Source organism: Eublepharis macularius, chromosome 15, assembly GCF_028583425.1.
Source record: "Eublepharis macularius isolate TG4126 chromosome 15, MPM_Emac_v1.0, whole genome shotgun sequence".
Taxonomy (NCBI): Eukaryota; Metazoa; Chordata; class Lepidosauria; order Squamata; family Eublepharidae; genus Eublepharis; species Eublepharis macularius.
This window is the reverse complement of record NC_072804.1, coordinates 36,879,943-36,898,914: the sequence shown is the minus strand read 5'-3', so window position 1 is coordinate 36,898,914 and position 18,972 is coordinate 36,879,943. Positions and strand designations below refer to the sequence as shown.

At 42.2% G+C, this 18,972-nt stretch overlaps 1 protein-coding gene across 2 annotated transcripts in view; it reads left to right on the top strand.

The window, feature by feature from the left end:
- Nucleotides 1–1,585: 1,585 nt before the first annotated feature.
- Nucleotides 1,586–18,972, top strand: part of PTP4A2 (protein tyrosine phosphatase 4A2) — a 30,510-nt gene continuing 13,123 nt past the window's right edge. The window contains exons 1-2 of one of the 2 annotated variants that reach the window (XM_054999123.1): nucleotides 1,586–1,835; nucleotides 15,746–16,409. In XM_054999123.1, coding sequence (XP_054855098.1) covers nucleotides 16,314–16,409 — 96 coding nt within the window. In that variant the 5' untranslated portion in view covers nucleotides 1,586–1,835; nucleotides 15,746–16,313. Of the gene's footprint in view, nucleotides 1,871–15,745; nucleotides 16,410–18,972 lie in introns of both variants that reach the window. The other variant, XM_054999124.1, reaches the window with a different exon arrangement.

Genomic DNA, 18,972 nt, shown 5'->3' with positions numbered 1-18,972 from the left:
CCTTGCTGCTCCAGAGCAGGCACTATGCTGTCAAGTTGCAGACGACTTACGACAATCCCATAGGGTCTTCAAGACGAGAGACGAACAGAGGTGGTTTGCCATTGCCTGCTTCTGTATAGCTGCCCTGGACTTCTTTGGGGTCTCCCATCCAAGTATTAACCAGGGCTGGCATATTTCTAGTTAAATGATAAAAGAGGAGACCAGTGGCTTTATAAAGACTAACAAAGTGTATTCCTGCACAGGCTTTTGTGAGTCAAAAGCAATCCAACACATCTGACAAAGGGAGCTCTTTAACTTGTGAAAGCTCATGCTGGCCCAAATTTGGATAGGCTTTAGGGTGCTACTAGATTTGTTTTGTTGCTTCACAGTAACAGTAACCTGGAATTATTTAAATACTTGTAAGTAACATGTAAACATGCATCTATGAAAGTATAATAGCATATGTAATTTTCTTGTTTGCCAGTATTGCCCAAGCAATCCTGATCCTGTCAGATTTTAGAAGCTAAGCAGGGTCGGCCTTGGTTAGTAATTGGATGGAAGATCTCCAACCAAGACTAGAGTTGCAAAAACAGGGAATGGCAAACCACCTCTGAGTCTCTTGCCTTAAAAACCCCAGGGATTGCTGTAAGCCAGCAATGACTTGATGGCACTTTCTACCACCACCATTGTCCCCCCCCCCCCATTGAGGCCTCTTGTCATCTGCTTTGGTTACTCATAGATGATTGACCACCCTCCTGCCAAATGAAGTAGCATTTCCTTCATGTTCTAAAGGTAGGGTTGCCCACTTCCAGGTGAGGCCTGGAGATTTCTCTGAATTGTAACTGATATCCAGATGACCAAGATCAATCCCCTTGGAGAAAACAGTTGCACAGTGAAATCCTAAGAAGAGTTACTCCAGTCTAAGCCCATTTAGACTGAAGTAACCCTGCTTAGGATTTCACTGTCAGTTAGGTAGACTGTTGATCTGCGGTAGAACAGCAGAATTTGAGTCCAGTAGCGCCTTAGAGACCAACAAGATTTCCAGGGTATGAGCTTTCGAGAGTTAAAGCTCCCTTCTTCAGATCTGAGATGTGCTTGGAGAAAATGGATGCTTTAGAGGTTGGACTCCACACTAAGGTCCCACCCCAAATCCCCAGGGATTTCTCACCCTGGAGTTGGTAACCCTCTAAAGAGGTCTCTGCGGGCCAACAAAGCGTATGGCACAACGAACATCCGTTAAGTCTTTCAGGTACTGAAAACTCGAAATTATTCAAGATTTTTCTTCTTCAATGGGCGGCGAGCTCAAAGGTTTCTCTACCATCTGGGCGTTCTGCAAGGCGGAGCAAAGAGCACCAGCACTTTCACTCCTGCCGCGGAACGCGCGCCTGCTTCCTCCTCGGGGGCGGGGCGTGTACCACTCCTTGGGGGCGGGGCCAAGTGGCCGGCTTAGACTGGAGGGAAGGGGTCGTACCACCGTCACCCGCTGTGGCGGGGAGTAGGGGAGGACGGGCCGGGCAGTACCATTGGGCGGCGCGAGGAGGGTGGGGCGGGCGACGTGCGCCTGCGCGAGGGAGGGCGCGGGCGGGGCCCTTTCCCGGCGGGCCTTGTGGTTGGTGGGTGGCGGCCTGTCCGTCTCTCTCGCCCTTTCGCGCGTGCGTCGCGTCGTCGGCCGGTCAGGTCCGGTTTGGGGGCTGCGCGGCTAAGTCGTCGCCGTTGCTGCCGGCGCGCCTTCTCCCGGCTCCTCCTCCGCGGCTCTGGCCCACTTCCGCGCCTTGACGCAGGCAGAGGGGCCCTCCCCGCCTTGGCCGTGTGGGAGGCGCCCGGCCCGCTCCGCGCCTGGACGTTCAATGCTCTCGGTGGGTGAGAGGCCGCCAGGCCCCGGTCGAGGAGGGTGAGGAAGGACTGAAGGGAGGCCACTTGTGGGGCCTTTTCTTGGGAGGGGGGGTTAAAGGTGGGATTTGAAGGGGGAGTTCTTCATCTTGGGGGAGGGGGAAGTTCTCACAGCTGGGGGGGGTCAAGAGGCTGAACTGACTTTAAATTGGGGGTGGGTAGGAAAGAAGCTCTTCAATTTCCACTTGTGCTTTTTGTGGGGGAGTGGGGTTTTAAGGGGAAGCTGACAAGGATTGGGGCTGGGGGCGTGTGTGGAAGTCTGGGGCCAGGATATAAGTCTGGAGGAAGCCAAGCTGAAGAAGGTACCTGGCTTTTGGAGTTCTCCCCCCCCCCTTTCCCCGCATGCTTGGCCAGGAGTCCAAGAGCACCTTAGAGATTAACAAAAGATTTTCTTCTATAAGATTTTGTGAGTCACCGTATCAAAAGCAGCAAGTAGGCTCTGACTCATGGAAAGGTTAAGCGGAATGCATTTTGGGAGGCTTTAAGGGGTTTTTAAGGTGTTCCTGAACCCCTGTTTGGCTATCCCAGACGAATATGGCTCCCTATCTGGACTTTTGTGGTCGCAGGGGGCTGGGAGGGGGGTCTCAAGTGTTGCATGATTAAGGGGAAGGTTAGCTCTAGAAGGTTGTGAAGGAGTGTTTGGGCGGATGGCAGTTCTTGGAGTGTAGGGGCGTAGAGATGAATGTGTGTATGTGTCCTTTCCATTGATCTTGGGAAGCTGTAATTAGCAAGCTCTTTGTTTTTCTTTTATGATATTTTGGGGTAGTGTTGAGGTGAGAGTTTCTAAACTTGGCTTAGGATGTTTAGGGGGCATCTTGAGAGCAACATCTGGGAGGGGAGTGGTAGTGGATGGTGTTAAACTGCTGATCTTAACTTAGAGGTGAGATTTGTTATTGGGGACATTCTACAATTAGCTTTAGTCATAGGGTTTGTTGCGGGGGAGCAAGTTTCAGAGGTGCTTTTAATGTGATTGGAAGGTTTGGGAGATTTGCTTAAATGCTCAGTTACTAAACCTTGGCCAGAAAGGCCCTGGTGGTGGGGAAATTTGTGACAACAATGGTGGTGGTGGAGGCCAAACCCAATGAGGGGAGGGAGTAGGATGGGAGGTAGTATAAGTGGTTCCAGGAAAGTATGAGGCAAAAAGAATGCTCTAAAAATAAGATATAAATTATGGAAATACTGTATAGAGGATAGATTTCCATTATTGATCTGTTCCTACAATAGTTCATCTATTTTTATGGGGCACTTTTATTTTTTTTTGTGGAGGCATGGTCTAGCAAAACTGACAGACCTGATAAAGGGAGGTTGGTTGTTGCATAGGAAAGCTGGGCAAAAAAATGTGATAGAAAGTATAAGGATTTAAGGAAGATTTGGTGGGCATGGGAGCTTATAGGGTGCACCCCATACTGAAGGAAACAAGGAAGTCAGGTGATAAAGGCTGCAGGACTAGCCTGCAGGAAACAGAGAGAACAGACTGAGAAAGTATGCTTGTAAAAGAACTGGAATGTCCCTCCTTCTGTCCATGTTATTGGGTTTATATTGTCAGGTGTGGGGAGTGACCAGTGATTGCAGCTAGGAAAACAAGAAGGGTAGTTTTGAGCTGAGAAGTATAGTCTTAAGAAACTTACAGGCTACTAGATAGGAGTTTGGGTGATGCAAATGAGAATTGAGAGCCATCGTGGATACTGGAAAGCCAGATCCACTCAGCCATGGGAGCTTGCTTGATGATCTTTGGCCAGTCACTCACACTCAGACTAAACTACTTTGCAGGGTTGTTGTGAGGGTGATGTAAGGTGCTTTGCATATCCAATGGGGAAGAAAGGCAAGGTATAAATGAAGTAAAAATAAAGATCCACCTTGAAGCAGAAACATTGTGAATAGAGAGAAACCTACAGCTTTGGGGAGTAGTTTAGTGATAGAAAGTGGAGTGAGACTTTGACTAAGGTCTGTATAGGAAATGCTGAAGTTGAGTATGGACTTTAATAGATTTTAATAGAGCCTGAGAGAATTAGGAGAGTAGATAGCAAGAAGTGTAAGACAGGATCAATCAGTCCCTGAGCATAAGAGGCTAAAAGTGCCTGGCACGCTGCAGGATAGGTCATTAAGAAGCTTAGGAAGTGAGGATCAGGCAGGTGGGGTGGCACTTGGAGAGAAATAGAGGAAGCCAGGCACAGAAATAAATTTAAAAATGAAGATGCGTTGAAGACACAAGCCTAGAGATGGGTGGGTGGATACCATAAGGAAGCATATGTATGATTCCTGGTAAGAGTGTGCGCATTCGGATTCATTTGCAGGAGTTTATGGCAGAGGAAGCATGGTTCAGTGGTTGAAACCCTGCTAGTAACTCTCATGTTTCCTTCCACTTGTTTAGTCACACACTGCTTCCTCTCCCCCATCCACCTGTGAGGGGCAGTTGTCAGTACAGTACAGGCTGGCACTTTAACAAGCTGTTGTGTGAATTGAAAATGAGGAGGCCATCCACTCCTTGTTGAATGAGCAGGACAGGTTGTGACTCACAACTGCAGTAGTAAGGAAAAAGAAGCTCCTCCCTCTCTGACTCAAAGTGCAGAAATGTTATCTTTGGTTAGCCCCTGATGAGAAGAGCTGGGGGGTGGGGTGCTGGAAGAGATGGGAGCACGATGCTAATGAATGGCTTTCTTTGTGGTAAAAATAAGCAGATGACCTGTGGCACCTTAAAGACGAACATTTCTTTCCAGCATATGCTTTTGTGGCTAGAGCCCTCTTCTTCAGGTGCTGCTTTCTATCGTGCTGTATGGTTTAAACAACAGTACTTCTACATACAGCTAAATTGACTTATAACACTTCATGAGTGATTATTAATTTAATGTCTCGATTCTGAACCAAAACTTTATCCTTGTTAAGATGGATTCTTAATATTATCTGCTATCCGTACTGCTGTACTTTGCCCTGCTGTGGTATGTTGCGCAGGTTAACTGTTGAGGGGCCTCAGAGGGAAAGAGAAAAGATATAGTCATATTGCTGCTTCTAATACAGAAAAATTGCAGGGTTTAAAATAAAATAATTCAGGTAAATGTCCTTTTCCTGTCTGTAATAGAGCCAGCAAGGTCCAAACTTCTTTTTAGATGTTCTGGTTTTCCTAAAGTGGTTTCTTCATTCAGCAAATAATCTCCCTTTGTAAAATACATTTTTTAAAAACATATGTCACTATGAACTATCAGTGTAATTGTATTTGGTCTAGACTCATAGTATATCTCAATTTTTTCTTTTATTTATGTCAATTATAGTCCGCCTTTCTCACTGAGACTCAAGGCGGCTTACACAATGTGAGATCAGTACAGTCAATATCAAGGACATTTCCATAAACAATGTCATAGGGTAAATAAATACAAGTTTACAAAGACATAGCATTAGCAAGAATCCAGTACAGAGTTGAAGAAATGCTGAAACAGAACGTAAGCAATTCTAGGACTGACATTGGACAACATGAAGCACAGGTAGCTCATAGGAGCACATATTTAAAGCAGTGTAAGGCAACATAGTAGTGAAGTCTATGATCCCTAACTCATTAGCAAAGCATTTGAGACCCCCTCCCTACAATACAGCCCTCCTATCTAAAAAGCCTTTTGGAATAATTCGGTTTTGCATCATTTGTGGAAAGCAAGGAGAGTGGAGGCTCTCCTGTCCTCAGGCAGTCAGCTCTGCAGGGTAGGAGCTACCACAGAGAAAGCCCGTGTGTCCATTTTGAGCACTAAAATGTCCTGTTAAACCTGCAGTCTGTGCATGCTTTATTGGGAGTATGTCCCACTGAACTATGTGAGACAACTTTCAAGTCAAATCTTGATAGAGAGAGATCGTTTATACATTTCCCCCCACATTTTTCATAGGCAATTTGCTAGGTTGCATTCTGGAAAAAAAAGCTGTTAGTTTCTAAATGTTGTTAGAAATAATGGCATTAATAATGTCCACATCTGGAATATCATGTACAGTTCTGGTTATTGCTATTGACTGAAGTTTGTGATGACTACTGGAAAAAATGCCTTTGACAGGTTGGTTATAATAGCCAGCAGTGCCCAAGAGAGGGAATCTTTTACAGACAGACGAACTATTAATAGATAGTTTGGCTGTGTCATGATATGTGGCTTGCCAACCAAGCAGAATGGACCATAGTCTTATTATATTTGCAATCTATGAGATTAATCTTGGCATAATCACATAGTGGGCTTGACCTTCATCTGTTTGAAATTCCTTGCAGTAAACTAGCTGTGTGAAAATAGATTGGGCTAACTTAATTATCTATACAACCTGGAGAGACATCAAATAATTAGTCATTTGGGTAAACAGAACTGTTGTTGACATAGGTCAGAGGAACGTGGGTGGATGGGTCGTTGGGGTTGGTATATGGTGACATCTGGCTTAGGGTGGTGAACAGAGGCAGTGGGGTCATTTACAAAAACAGCTCGGCATTCTCTCTCCCCTCCATTGGTGACTGTGATTAAAGACACAAAATCGAGTAACTTGAGCTGTTAAGTGTGAACCTTGCTGTACTTCCTTGTAGTGGCTTACATTCACTTGTGAGAATTCATTGCCTGCTACTTATGAGTTCTGCAGGGTATGTCCACACAGTTGACTATTACTTCTTTGCCACTGCCTTGTTCCTCATTCTCATTCATTAAATGCTTAGAATTTTTCATTGCTTATTAGCAACTGCCTCCTTTAAAAAAAGAAAATTTCAGCTCTCAGTAAAAATACTGGACTGTCGTTCTCACAACAGGTGGCTCCCAAAAGAGGCAGTCCTCTAGTTCTGCTCTGAGTTTGTCCTGGTCCTCTGCCTTTATCTGTAAGAATTCTTTGTAAATGTGCCTAGATAAAAATATAGCTAAAATTCTTCTCTTGTGACTGGAACAGTTCCCAAAAAAGTTTGAAAGCTTATGCTTATCTGTACTCAGTGTGTGAGTGAATTCAGAGAAGAGTAATTCTAAGAAACCTTAGAGTGCTTGTAAAGTTTTATTCAGGGATGTGGTGATCAGAGAATAACTTTATAAACCCTTAAACACAAGAAGCTTGCCTTCACCCAGGTCAACCCATTAGTCCGTCAAGGTCAGTGTTGAGCTGCCTTGAGTTCTTTTAACGTAGAAAGGCAGCTAATAAATGTTTTAATTAAATAAAATAAATATTGTCTCCTCAGATTGGCTGCAGCTCTCCAGGGCTGTCTTAAGCAGAGATCTTTCACAGCACCTATTACATGATCTTTGTAAGTGGAGATACTGGGGATTGAACTTGGGGACCTTATACATACAATCTTCTTCCTAGCCAGAGCCCTCCCTTTCATAAGTCTAGCCATTCAATCAAGATCATGTTTACATTGTTCATCATTTCATTTCTTCCACTGTGGAGTTTTGAGCATAAAGTATGTGAAGTGCTCATGGTATAGCATGAACATTGAAGGTGGGTGTTTAGCTGTTGATGATTATGGAAAGGAAGCATTACTAGGTAGGATTGCCACAAGACTGCAAAGTGGAAAAGTTGGAGAGAAGAGGGTACAGTGGCTGGCCAGAAAACAGATCTAATGTGACTCACTGAGTCTCTGGGAGAGAATGCTTAGTCATACTCGTATCCCATCCTTCCTCCACGGATAACAGGGCAGTATGTAGTCTGCTTCCTTCCCCACTTTATTTTCACAATATTTCTGTGGGGAGGCTAGGCTGAGAGATGAAGACTGTTTCTCAGTCACTGAATCAGTTGTATGGCAGCATTTAGGCTTGAACCCAGGTCTTGATGACCCAACCCAGCATGTTAGTCACTACTCCACCCTGGTTTTCCTAAATAATGCACACCCTTCTTACCAGTTTGTAAAGTTGTAATCTACTTTGTTGATGGTAATGGTACCAGTGAATAGTTAGTCTGAAGTAGCTGGCTGCCCCAAGTCAATCCCTGGTACCTGGTTGTCCTAGCTCCTAGAAACAATATCAGTGTGAAGGGATTCCAAGTAGGTGTGACTAGAGAATGAACAGGATCACCGAAGACAGTCATAATGCTGAATGGTAGCCTTTGTTAAATTGTACATAATTCCCAAAAGGGTCATATGTTGAGGTTTAACATACTTCTAAGGATGTATAGTTAGGAAGAAAATGATAAGGATCAGTCTCACCAAGTCCCAATATTTGGAATTCTGGAGGGGGAAATAGGCAACTTAACAGGCCACAACTGCCTGTTGAAGTAGCAGGCCTGCATGGTTTTGTGTATGAACAAAGAGTAGGTACTTTTATCGATGAAAACGGGTAGCATGAAACTGATGAGAAACTGGTGGCTGTTCAAAAATCATGCCCATTACTGAAGCATATTATTGTCTTGTTGAAATGAGATAGTATTTGATCATGGTTGAGGGCCATCTCATTGTGTGTTTGACCCCTGATTTCACCTTTCAAAACTAGTTATGCAAGCTTTGTTTTTCTTAAAATAAAAAACTTTTGGATATCTTCAGAGAAAGTTAAAAATCCTCGGCTTGAGCACACTGAAAAATTTCCGGTCACAACTTGACACGGAAATTCATTTATACCCTGTGAAAAATAGCTGAGTGTAAATGAGTTCAGATAAGCTAAACTGCAAGGTGTTGGTCGTACACACTAGGGCATGATCTTCTCTGACTGGCTGACAAATTAGCAGCTTTTGCTTTGTGCCCTGCTGTTCAGCTGTGTTATGTGGGAAGGTGATCCCGATAACCTTTTTCAAAGTATGTGTGTCTTGCAATCTTGGGAAGTTGCAGCTGCTGTAGTCTTTCTTACAGTCTTGAAACAGCTATGGTGATGGCAGCATTCTTAAATACAAGTTCCTTGGGAGGGGTCTTCAAAAGCAAAGGGGGTATCTTTCAGTCTGTTTCTTTGTAGGAAATTGAATAGAAAGCTGAATGAAGACGCTTTCCAGAATGGCTGAACTGGCCTGCTCTGTCAGCATCAACAACAAAAAACCTATGTATCTGCTAGATTGCCACTAGGATGATCCATACCTACACTACAGAGAATAAAATAACACTGAGCAGCTAGTAGCCCAGCGTCCAGTGTTTTGACTTTGATAATTTGCAGTCAGTAAAGTTCATGTGTGTTCCTCTGGCCACCATGTCATCAATTTCTGTGCTGCAGACCTCCTCTTCCAAGGCCATGTGGAATATATTTAGCCCTGCTTTCTCACTGGGCATCAGCTTATCAAGTATATGCTCCTTTGTTGAAGCCATACTTTCCCCCCTTATCAGAAGTGAAGAAGGGCTTCCATGCACATACTTGTTGCAGAGAAAATGAGGCCTTGCTCGTTGCTTCATTTTGCTAGGGCTCAACAGGGATACACTTTGGTATCTCTTTTTTTAGTGTAAGAGCAAGTATTGGAATATGTGTGGAAGTGCCATTGAGCATGTGGGAAGTACATTTTCCTGACAGGTGAATTGCAGCGCTTCTCTATAAATAAAGCACTGTCTCCCTGTTTTGTCAGCATAAGTTGGAACTGGAGAAGTTGCAACTTAGGGCGCAAACGCCAACTCTGATTTCTCTTATAGTAACTTCTTGTAAGCCCCCCCCCCCTGGGGTCCATTTCTGTGACAAGCTCTCTATTCTTAATCTACCTCTCCAAGCCAGGTCTGCATTCTGCAAAAATCTAGTTCAGCATTCAGTGCTAGGACTGAACCTTGGGAATCCCCATACAAAAGTTATCCTCTCCAAGTTTTCATCCCACTTACTTCCAGCTGCTTTGGAGGAATTTTCCCCAAATAGACCGTTAGACTAATAGAAGAAAGACAAGCCCTGCTTGGTAGGAACATTAGTAGTCTGAGAAAGTGAGGCCAGCAGTGGAGGGCACTTTATCTGTGCACTAAGAAGGAAGAGGCTCAGGTTAGATGGAGGGATTTTTAAAAATGACGTACTCCTGTCTCCTCTTAGCTACCCAATTAAGAAGAATAGTAATAATAATAATAACATTCGATTTATTATCCCGCTCTTCAGGACAACTTAATGTCCATTCAGAGTGGTTTACAAAGTATGTTGTTATCCCCACAACAAAACACCCTGTGAGGTGGGTGGGGCTGAGAGCTCCTAGAAGCTGTGACTGACAAGCTCACCCAGCAGCTCGCTTCAAGTGTAGGAGTGGGGAATCAAACCCAGTTCTCCAGATCAGAGTCCTGCGCTCTTAACCACTACACTAAACTGACTCTCAAGAGGATTGTAGATCCATCTTTCTCCCTGTTACACCCTGTTCATGGCAAGACTTCACTACCACAAACACAATATGTGTTCCATGTTTTCCCTGTCAATGTATGTTGCTCAGAGAATTTACGCAAAGTGGATCAAGCACTCAATTGTTGTATGCATGCTGTGGGTTGCATACTTTTCATCCGGTTGGCATCTATGTGCCTGGTAGGTTCTGCTGATACAAAAGGTATTTTGCAGAGGCAACTGCTGCTTGTATAGGTAGAGCATGTCTTGTGTTGGAGAAGCATGGCAGGCATGTGGGTGCTAGCAGAGGACAGTGTGTAGGATCCAGCCTGTTCTGAATCCTTGTGACAATTACACAGGGATTGAAACATGCCCCTGTGAGACCTATTGGTTTAATTGGTTGAGTATTCAGCTCTGGCAATTTTAATTGGCACTGTCAGTTAATGGCTTACTTTATTTTTTCCAGGCTTTTTTTGGTGCATTACTATATCAAGGGTGGTCCTGATCTCCAACAATGGGTTTTATCATATTTATTAAAGTTACCTTGCATATCAACAAAAAGTATGTTTATTAAAGCTTTCATCAAATGCGCTGGTTTTGTAGGCAGAATTAACCCATAAAACCTGTTTTAAGTGGCTGAGTCCTAAAGCATGATTAAACACTTTCCTTAAACACTTTCCTTCTTGCAGGTCTTCTGTGGGAGAGATGGGTCAGCATCCCATTTTCCAGTAGTGAATTGAAACTGATGATCATTGAGTTAAAAAGGATGAGAAGTTCTTGGTTCAGTCTCACCCGTGGTGATTCTTTTGGGCTTTCCTGAAAGACTTCAGAGGGAGTCTGTTTATGTGGGAACATGTCAAATACTGTTCTGTACAATTTCTGTGATGCTGGCAAGAGTGAGATTGAGAAGCTTCCTTCTGGCTGAATAGCTTTGAATTTGCTTGCTTTAAAAGCTAGCCTGATAAGCTGAGCATGTGAGAGTGGTAGTCAAGAACAAGTGGGACCTTCACCAGTTGGTGGTTTTCACAAAGCCTTTGTTGTGGAGTATTGGGGTTCCACGTGCTTCAGTCTTGCAAAGCTTCCTTAATCACTAGGCCTTGAATGTGAATTCCCATTTATTTTCAGGAACTTTGTTTAGGCTGCAAGGGTAAGAAAGCAGGAAAAGTAGCTTTCTGTTCATGTTACCCAACAGCTAGGAATGTAAAATTTCCAGGAATTTTGAACCCACGGAGAGAACCTTTCTCCAGTTTTCGGAAAAATGGAAATTTGGGGGAAAATTGAAATATGTGCAGTACTTACTGCCTTATCAAACCTAAATTAGTTTCACTGCTTTATCGACAAAAATGTATCATTTATAAATTACTTAGCTTACAAAATTGCAATATTTGACATATTTATGGAAGTTATAAATGCCTTAGTTTTCTACAAGCAAAATTGCAAGTATACCCAGTACTTGAAAGAAAACTATAAGGAAAAGGGTTGCAGACATTAATAATAAAACTAGAGCATATTTTGATATGTAGTTAAATTTCATAACATTAAAGCATTGAACTATGCAGTTATCAGCATACACATAGTAGGATTTTAATTATGTACAAAATTAGACACATTTAAAAATAGAAGCATAAGCATCTCAAGTCTATAATCAGAATCTGTTTCTGAAACGTCTGATTCTTTACCTTCATTTTTATCCTCATGCAGTTCTTTGGAAACCTTGAGGTTTGCAGAAATTAAAACTAGCTGCTCTGCTATTTCACATGTTCATTTCTTGTAGTAGACATTTTTCTAGACATGGACCAGTTTCTTTCTACGTGCTGAAGGAGATAGGAGTATCTGAAGTGGGTGTGAAGCAAGAGATCAGAGACAGTTTCGTGCACAGTCCATGCCATCATGTTGCAGAAGGAATATGTCTGGCACTCCTGGACCAAATTTCTGATTATGTCCTGTATTCTGCAGTGTAACAGAGAACCTTTTTGACATCAAGTCCCGGGAGGGTCACTTGTTTGCTAATCCAGTCAAGTGCAGGAGGAATGCTATCATTACTGACGTTACTACCTTTGAAAGTTCTGCAGCTGAGCCCAGAAGATATCTTCATCAAAAACAGTATTCTGTACACTCCTTGGTACTTTTAAGATCTTCAGTTATAACAGTTTCTTGAAGAACTTCTTTGTTTTTTAGTATGAGATTGTGACACCACCCCATCTAGTTTTATTACCAAGTTTGAGTATCACTATTCTATTCATACCATTCTTTTCTTCTTGCTGCTTTTGAAAGACTGCAGCTACACTATGAATAGACTTTACACTTCTATCATTAATTTTGCTTTTCAGTAAACTTTTCCCTCTTCTTAAAATCATGAGGAAGCAGGTTTAGGCCATGGGAAGCACGTCCAATTTCAGTAAAATGTGCAAATTTGCAAATATGCAAATTTGCAAATGTGCAAATATGCTGCTTTCATATTTCTTACAATGTCAGTCACCAAAGCAACTATTTCCATTCCCAACCTTTTCTACAACTTCTCAAATTGTATTACCAATGTAATCCTCAGCATACTTTTTCTCTGCTCTTTCAGGGCTGTAGTAAAACACCAGTTGAGGTGTTATCACAAAATTTATGATTTCTTCTTCTTGAACATTTGTCCACTCATCTGTTAATAAAAGATACAATGATTAATTGATTTTCCCCCTGCCCAGATTGCATTACATGTTTATGTTCAGTTTCTGGAAGAGGTTTGCTCTAAGAACATCTGCTAGGCAAATGATAGGATTATCTTAATCATTTAAATACTTCTGCCAGTATGTATTTTCGGGGATCAGTAATGGTATCCTAGAGGCATATATTGCTCTCACAACAGCCTGGTCAATTTTTTCTTGGTCTTCAGGTTCCATCTTCTCTATAAATGAAGATATTCTTGGAAGTTTTTTTGCAGTTGATGAAAATATCAGTTTATCATCACCGGGTGAAGCAGGCTGGACAACACTATGTGATATGGATGTCACAGAAGAAACAGGGTTTCTGGGTTGACACTGTTGGTGCTGTTTCTACTGTTATTCACCTCACTTATGCTCATGAAAGAATTTTTAATAGCTACAGGGCATTTTCTACATGTTAAGGATGTGTTTGGACAGCCCGGTTGCATTTGGAAATACAGATTTCAATTGGCAGCATTTGCACAATAGTTTTTCCTCCCAGAAGGATTTGAAGGGTGGAAATGCTTCCATGTAGTACAAGATGGTAGCACTATTTTGCTGAGAGAGGGAGAAAAAAAGATATTTACTGATGCCATACATACTATAGCTTTTGTAATAGGAGCCTTCTCAGTAAGACTGCCAGTGATCCTCTCTCTCAAACCTCACTGCTAAAGTCAAGGAGTAATTTGTTCTGAAAGTATTAGTTGTAGAAATAAATTAAGTTACAAATCCCATAAATCATATTAAATGACAGTGAATAGAAGTGGTTTGAGGAAGAGGCGAAAAGGTCAAATACAAGGGAAGATTCTGGTCAAAATGACGACAGAAGACATGCAACAATTAACAAGCTATGAAAGCCCTGCTTGCTCCCCTCATGAAGATCAGGTATCCTTCTGGGTGCAGTAATGCAGCTTGAATTTATGAGCTATATATGTCTGTAGCATGCCCACATTGTCTTTAAAAGCATTTCACTCATTTTAAGATAAAATATTTCATAGGAGCTATTTTCAGTACTCTTCCAAATTTCCAATATTTCTGTCTGATAAATTGAGGGGAAAAAAAGAGTTGGAAAAAACACACACCATTGCATTTTCCTGCGTCTTTTCCTCCCTCCAGGCCTTTACAACTCTACCAACAGCTTTTAGGCTTTTTTCTTCAGTAGCTTATCTTTTCACCCTAAATAATCCACAGGATATATACTGCAGTTTTGGCACATAGTGGACAAGGCAATGTTGCATTTACCTCCATGCTTTGTAGTCTACTGGGCAACTGATGGTTTCTGGTAAAATTCTCTCACTTTCACTACTGCGTGTTTCTGACATGGGACTCCATTCTGATCAAAGACTACAGGTATGTGTCATACGGCTGCTTTCAGTGCTGCAGTTTCTTACAAGCCACGTAAATGTCTTGTGAAACTTTACTTTTACTTTTACTTTTACTTTAATTGAATTTTTATACCGCCCATCTCCCGAAGGACTCAGGGCGGTGTACAGCAAAAATAAAACATACAAATATAAAACAATAAGAGAATAAAATATAAACATATTAAATAGTTTAACTCAGAAACAGAAATGGAGACATCAGAAACATCAGAAATGGAGATGTTCTACAAGCACTTTTATGTGCTCAGTCAGAGGGTGGTGTTTCATTAGTACCCTGACGTCCGTGGGCAAGAATTTGCAGTTGAATCTGGTTAATTTTTCTCCCAATTTACTTGCACATTTGAAGAGCAAGAAAACGTGCACATTTGAGATTCAGTTGCTCAGGCTAAGAGCTGTGCTACTGTTGTGTTAAGTGACTGAATTAATCCCAGTGTTTCCCCCCTCAGGCAGCTTAATTAAAATGTTGACTTACCCTGGGATACCAGCATCAAGGAAGTGGTGGTGATGAAGAAAAATAATGGCCACTGTTTAGATTTTAAAGTTACACTCTATTACATGCCTTGACAAACTTCTTTTGGCTGTAGGAACGTGCCAGGCTCATGATCATGCTTTTCAATTATTGCTGCCACGAAACCTATTGTTAATGGCTTCTTGTAATTTTATTCAAGCTATAATATGACAAAAGTGTTGTAGTATATGAATGTATATGGAGATAACCCTGGCTGTCGTCATAATAAAGATTCTGTGCCTGCTGTGGGAGCATAGAGTATTGCAGCGGTTTCTGTCTTCCCATGAAGATTTGTAGTTCAAAACATTTTCATGCTGTCCTGTAAATCTCAAAATCCAGCACAGAGGCTGGATTGCTCTTTTGAGGTTGCTGCTCAGCCTCTTGCCTGCGGGTTACGCATCTACATAAACCATTCAAAAATGACGTCAAGCAGGACACCATTTGGATGTTTAACTTGAACATTTGGTAGCTAGGCTACCAAAGCGCTAGTGTATTGTCTTGGCAGATGCACGTCATAACCTTGGTAAAGATCAACACAGAAGTGAGGCAGGTTAGAATTTCCTGGTATTTGTTTACTGTTGTGCGTCATGGAACACTTTGCCTTATGAAAATGTGAGTTGGGCTGCTCTACTTTTGCTTCATTCTGGCATGACGTGTGTCTGTGGCCAAGGCAAACATGACACTGAATGAAAACCAACTCTCATGAATTGAGATAGAGCCATCCCCAAGCATCTTATGAAAGGTAACTGATTTCCAGGGTTGGCATTTGCTAACAAGTGGAAAACTTACAACACTTAAGGCCCCTTGTGGTAAGTTTGGGCAGAAGCTATTTCTGAATCTGCATGCTATGGGGAATAATGCAGTGTATGAACTAGAAACCTGAAGATCTCAACTGCCAAAAAATCCACCTTTGAACTAATGGTAATATGAGAACTGGCCTCAGTGAGTCATAGTGAGAGTTTTTATCGCAGGAATGCTGTCCTGCTGCATTGACAGAAGCAGTTAACTATATCCCAAAACAGTTTCTGAAGCAGGTTTATTACTGTAATGTAATGCATTCTCTACATACATTCTTTGCATATATCCCCCCTAAAACATGAATTATTTTCCCCCCTTCAGGTTTTCCTTTGGAATCCACGTCACACATTTATGGCGATTCTGAGCATCAGGGCAGATTTCTGCCGGGCCCAGCACAGCACCCTGGCTGACAAGTGAACTTGAGGCCGGGTCCTACGTGCCATAATTCAACTTTGCCTTGAAGATTCCAAACACTGAGACATAAGCCTCAAATATACGGAGATACCTTCTGCACATTGGAAACCTCTTCCACTTAGTGTCTCTTAGAGAAGTGAAAGCTGGCCAAGCCGAAGGGGGAAAAAGACCTACATTTTTTGTGCCTCACCAGTGCCTCAATGTAGTAAAGGCTGCCTATTTTTTGCATGTAGTAGGAGACTGCAGAGTTTGAAGGAACGCCACCTGCGGTGTTTGAGGGTGAAGCTGAGTTCCAGCTGATGCTAAAGCAAACCTGTTTTTCTTGAAGTGAAGAATTCTCTTGAAGAACAAACCAAGTAAACAAGGAAAGCTCTGATCAATCTTGGACACTTTAGTGATTTTTTTAATGTTTTCTGCTGTGAAACGTTGCAAGTTTTGAACTTTTTTTTTTTGCCCCGACACCTTTCTTGCCACTATGAACCGTCCCGCTCCAGTGGAGATTACTTATGAGAGTATGCGCTTCCTTATTACTCACAACCCAACCAATGCGACCCTCAACAAATTCACAGAGGTAAGAAGATCTCAATAAGTAGCATGTTCTTGGGGCCTTGGATGGTAGTGTTTGGAAGACCCCAAAGCTTCAGTTCCTAGTTCAATTACAGTCAGATTCTGTTTTGGGGAGCTCTGCGATTCCTTTAAGGCAAAGTAAAGATCAAGAGCAAATGACACTTTGCACAACATTGCCAATCTTTCTCCATCTCTGCACATGGGTGTGTTGTAGAGCACATTTGTCAATTTGTGTAGTGCTATGAAGAGGCCCAGTAGACTTGGCTAGTGAACAGAGGGTATCCTAGAGCATGCTTTAGGAACCTGACTTAAATCCTGCAGTGCTTAAAACAGAATCCCCATGCAATTTCTAGGCATAGCAGTGGTTCTTTTTCTCCATTTCCTCAACCTCATGAGGTTTCCCATGCAGCAAACACACTCTTGAATGTTATCTATATTGCTTGGGTGGTGGGTGGGCAGTTGAGCTTTCTAGCAGACTGAAGTCTTCTGAAGATATTCCTACAATATGGATGTCTTAGGGTAATGATAATCCATTAGGCAGCTCAGAACCATGTACAAAATTACATGAACCAAAAGACCCACATGACTAGTGTATGCCTTAAGTGGCACCCACTGAATACATTCATGCAGTAATATAAGATACACTAGTTAAAATAAAATATGTAACTGTAACCGTTTAATTAACAACGCTGCTCTAGAATGTAGGGTTGTGTTTCTGCACCACTGCTGGACCTTTGCCAGCCTTTGTGAATCTGGACTGAGGGAAAGGGCCTCCTTCTTGGCCTTCTTGCTTTCTCTTCAACATGAGGCACAGTAGCTCAGGTGAGAAAGTGCTGAGAGGAGGGCAAGCTGGCAGTAGAGAAAATGGAATAAAATTGCTCACACCCCACTGTGTCCAGTTTGCTATTTTCCTTGAGAGGATGACCACATATTCCACCTTTCCAGCTTCTTTAAGGATGAACATATTTGGAATACTATTCTAAAGAGTAGTAGCCTTATTTTGGCATCGTATACATTTCAGAGATTTAAAAATGTGTTTGCTGATCAAGTGTGCCAGTTCAGACGAGAATTTTAACTTCTCTAAGTGGCACTGCCCATTTTTAGAAAAATTAGTACTTAACTGTTCCATCATGATAAAACAATTCAGTAATTTCCAACACTGAAATTAATGGAGCTGGCTGTTCAGTCTGTGTTAGTTCACTGCCAAAAGACGGTTAAACAAAACCCTGCCTACATTTCCCCCTCTCCTTTCATAGCTCTTATGACTTGTCCTCTGCTCCAGATACTGCTGTTTATAAGTTAAATTTCTTGTCATTGCAAGATTGTCTGTCTGGCTGCCAGTTCCAGACATGAATAATTTGGTCTGGATTTCCCATCCTGGAATTCTCCGGGATCATGCCATAACTGTGTGTAGAATATAGCTTTTGGGTGGGCAGAATGTATGTTCAAAGCAAATCAAGAGATCTTGAAATTAAGCTCATAATCTCACAGGAGGGGAAAATATAGAAATATTTCCCAAGTTCTGGAACTGATCTGAGGATAATGTTTGCTTACCCCAGTAGTAAACTACTTATAGTGTATTTCTGGGAAGCTAGAATACAAGGCTGTCCTTTAGACCAGAGACATCTTGGGCTGTTTCTGTCAGGCAGTTACGTGGTTCCTTTTAAAAGGAGGCCCAGGGGAGGTGGTGGTAACTTCGCTGTTCTGCATTGCCTGTCTGAGCTTTGTTCCATCCTTGGGGATGCTGAATACTTGGCCTTAAAAGGGAGGGGGGTTAAATTAATTCTTAACATGATTCCTTTGTGCTATTGAATGATCTGATGAGCCCATTTCCTTTTCCAGGAACATAACTTTGGAAGCAATATTGAGAAACAAGTAGTAAAATCAGTGTAACTGTGAGATCTTAAGACTAATATGGTGCCACAAAGATAGCTTTTCCTTTTTGTTGGTACTTATTTGAAGTAAGATCTTTTAGACAGTACAGCAGGCATGACCAGGAGAGATTATTCCAATGTACTTTGCCCTCGTCTTAGGGTGTGTGTGTGCTGCACAGTTAAACCTGTTGAATTGGTTTCTGCTGCATAATCGCAGATAGAGGGAAGAGAACGTGAGCCCTTCAGTGAACCTGGCAGTAGCCTGAGCATCTTTGGGATTTGTATGAGGGTTCTCGCCCATAGAAAAAACCCAAACCACAGAGGCTTCAAAACATTCTAAGCCCTCTGTTTCAGTTGCTGTTAACTGTTTATGTATCATGGCAAGATGGTGTTTGTTTAATGACACTTACTTGTTTTGGTGCAGGGAGAACTGAGACAGTTGTAATTCATGTGTACCATTTCACCACACTGGAAACATTTCCTCCATGATACTTCATCACTGTTCTGAGATGTTTCTCTGACCATGTATAGGTTTTATGAGGCAGGCAAAGTTCTTTCTGTTGTTCAACCCATTTAAAGTATTCTGAAGAGAAAATTTTTCTCTCTGGTTCTCTTTTCATCCACACCAATTGATTATTATTTCCACAGCTTGGGGCACAGTTTCTGGCTCTTTATCTTGTACTAGCCAGCAGT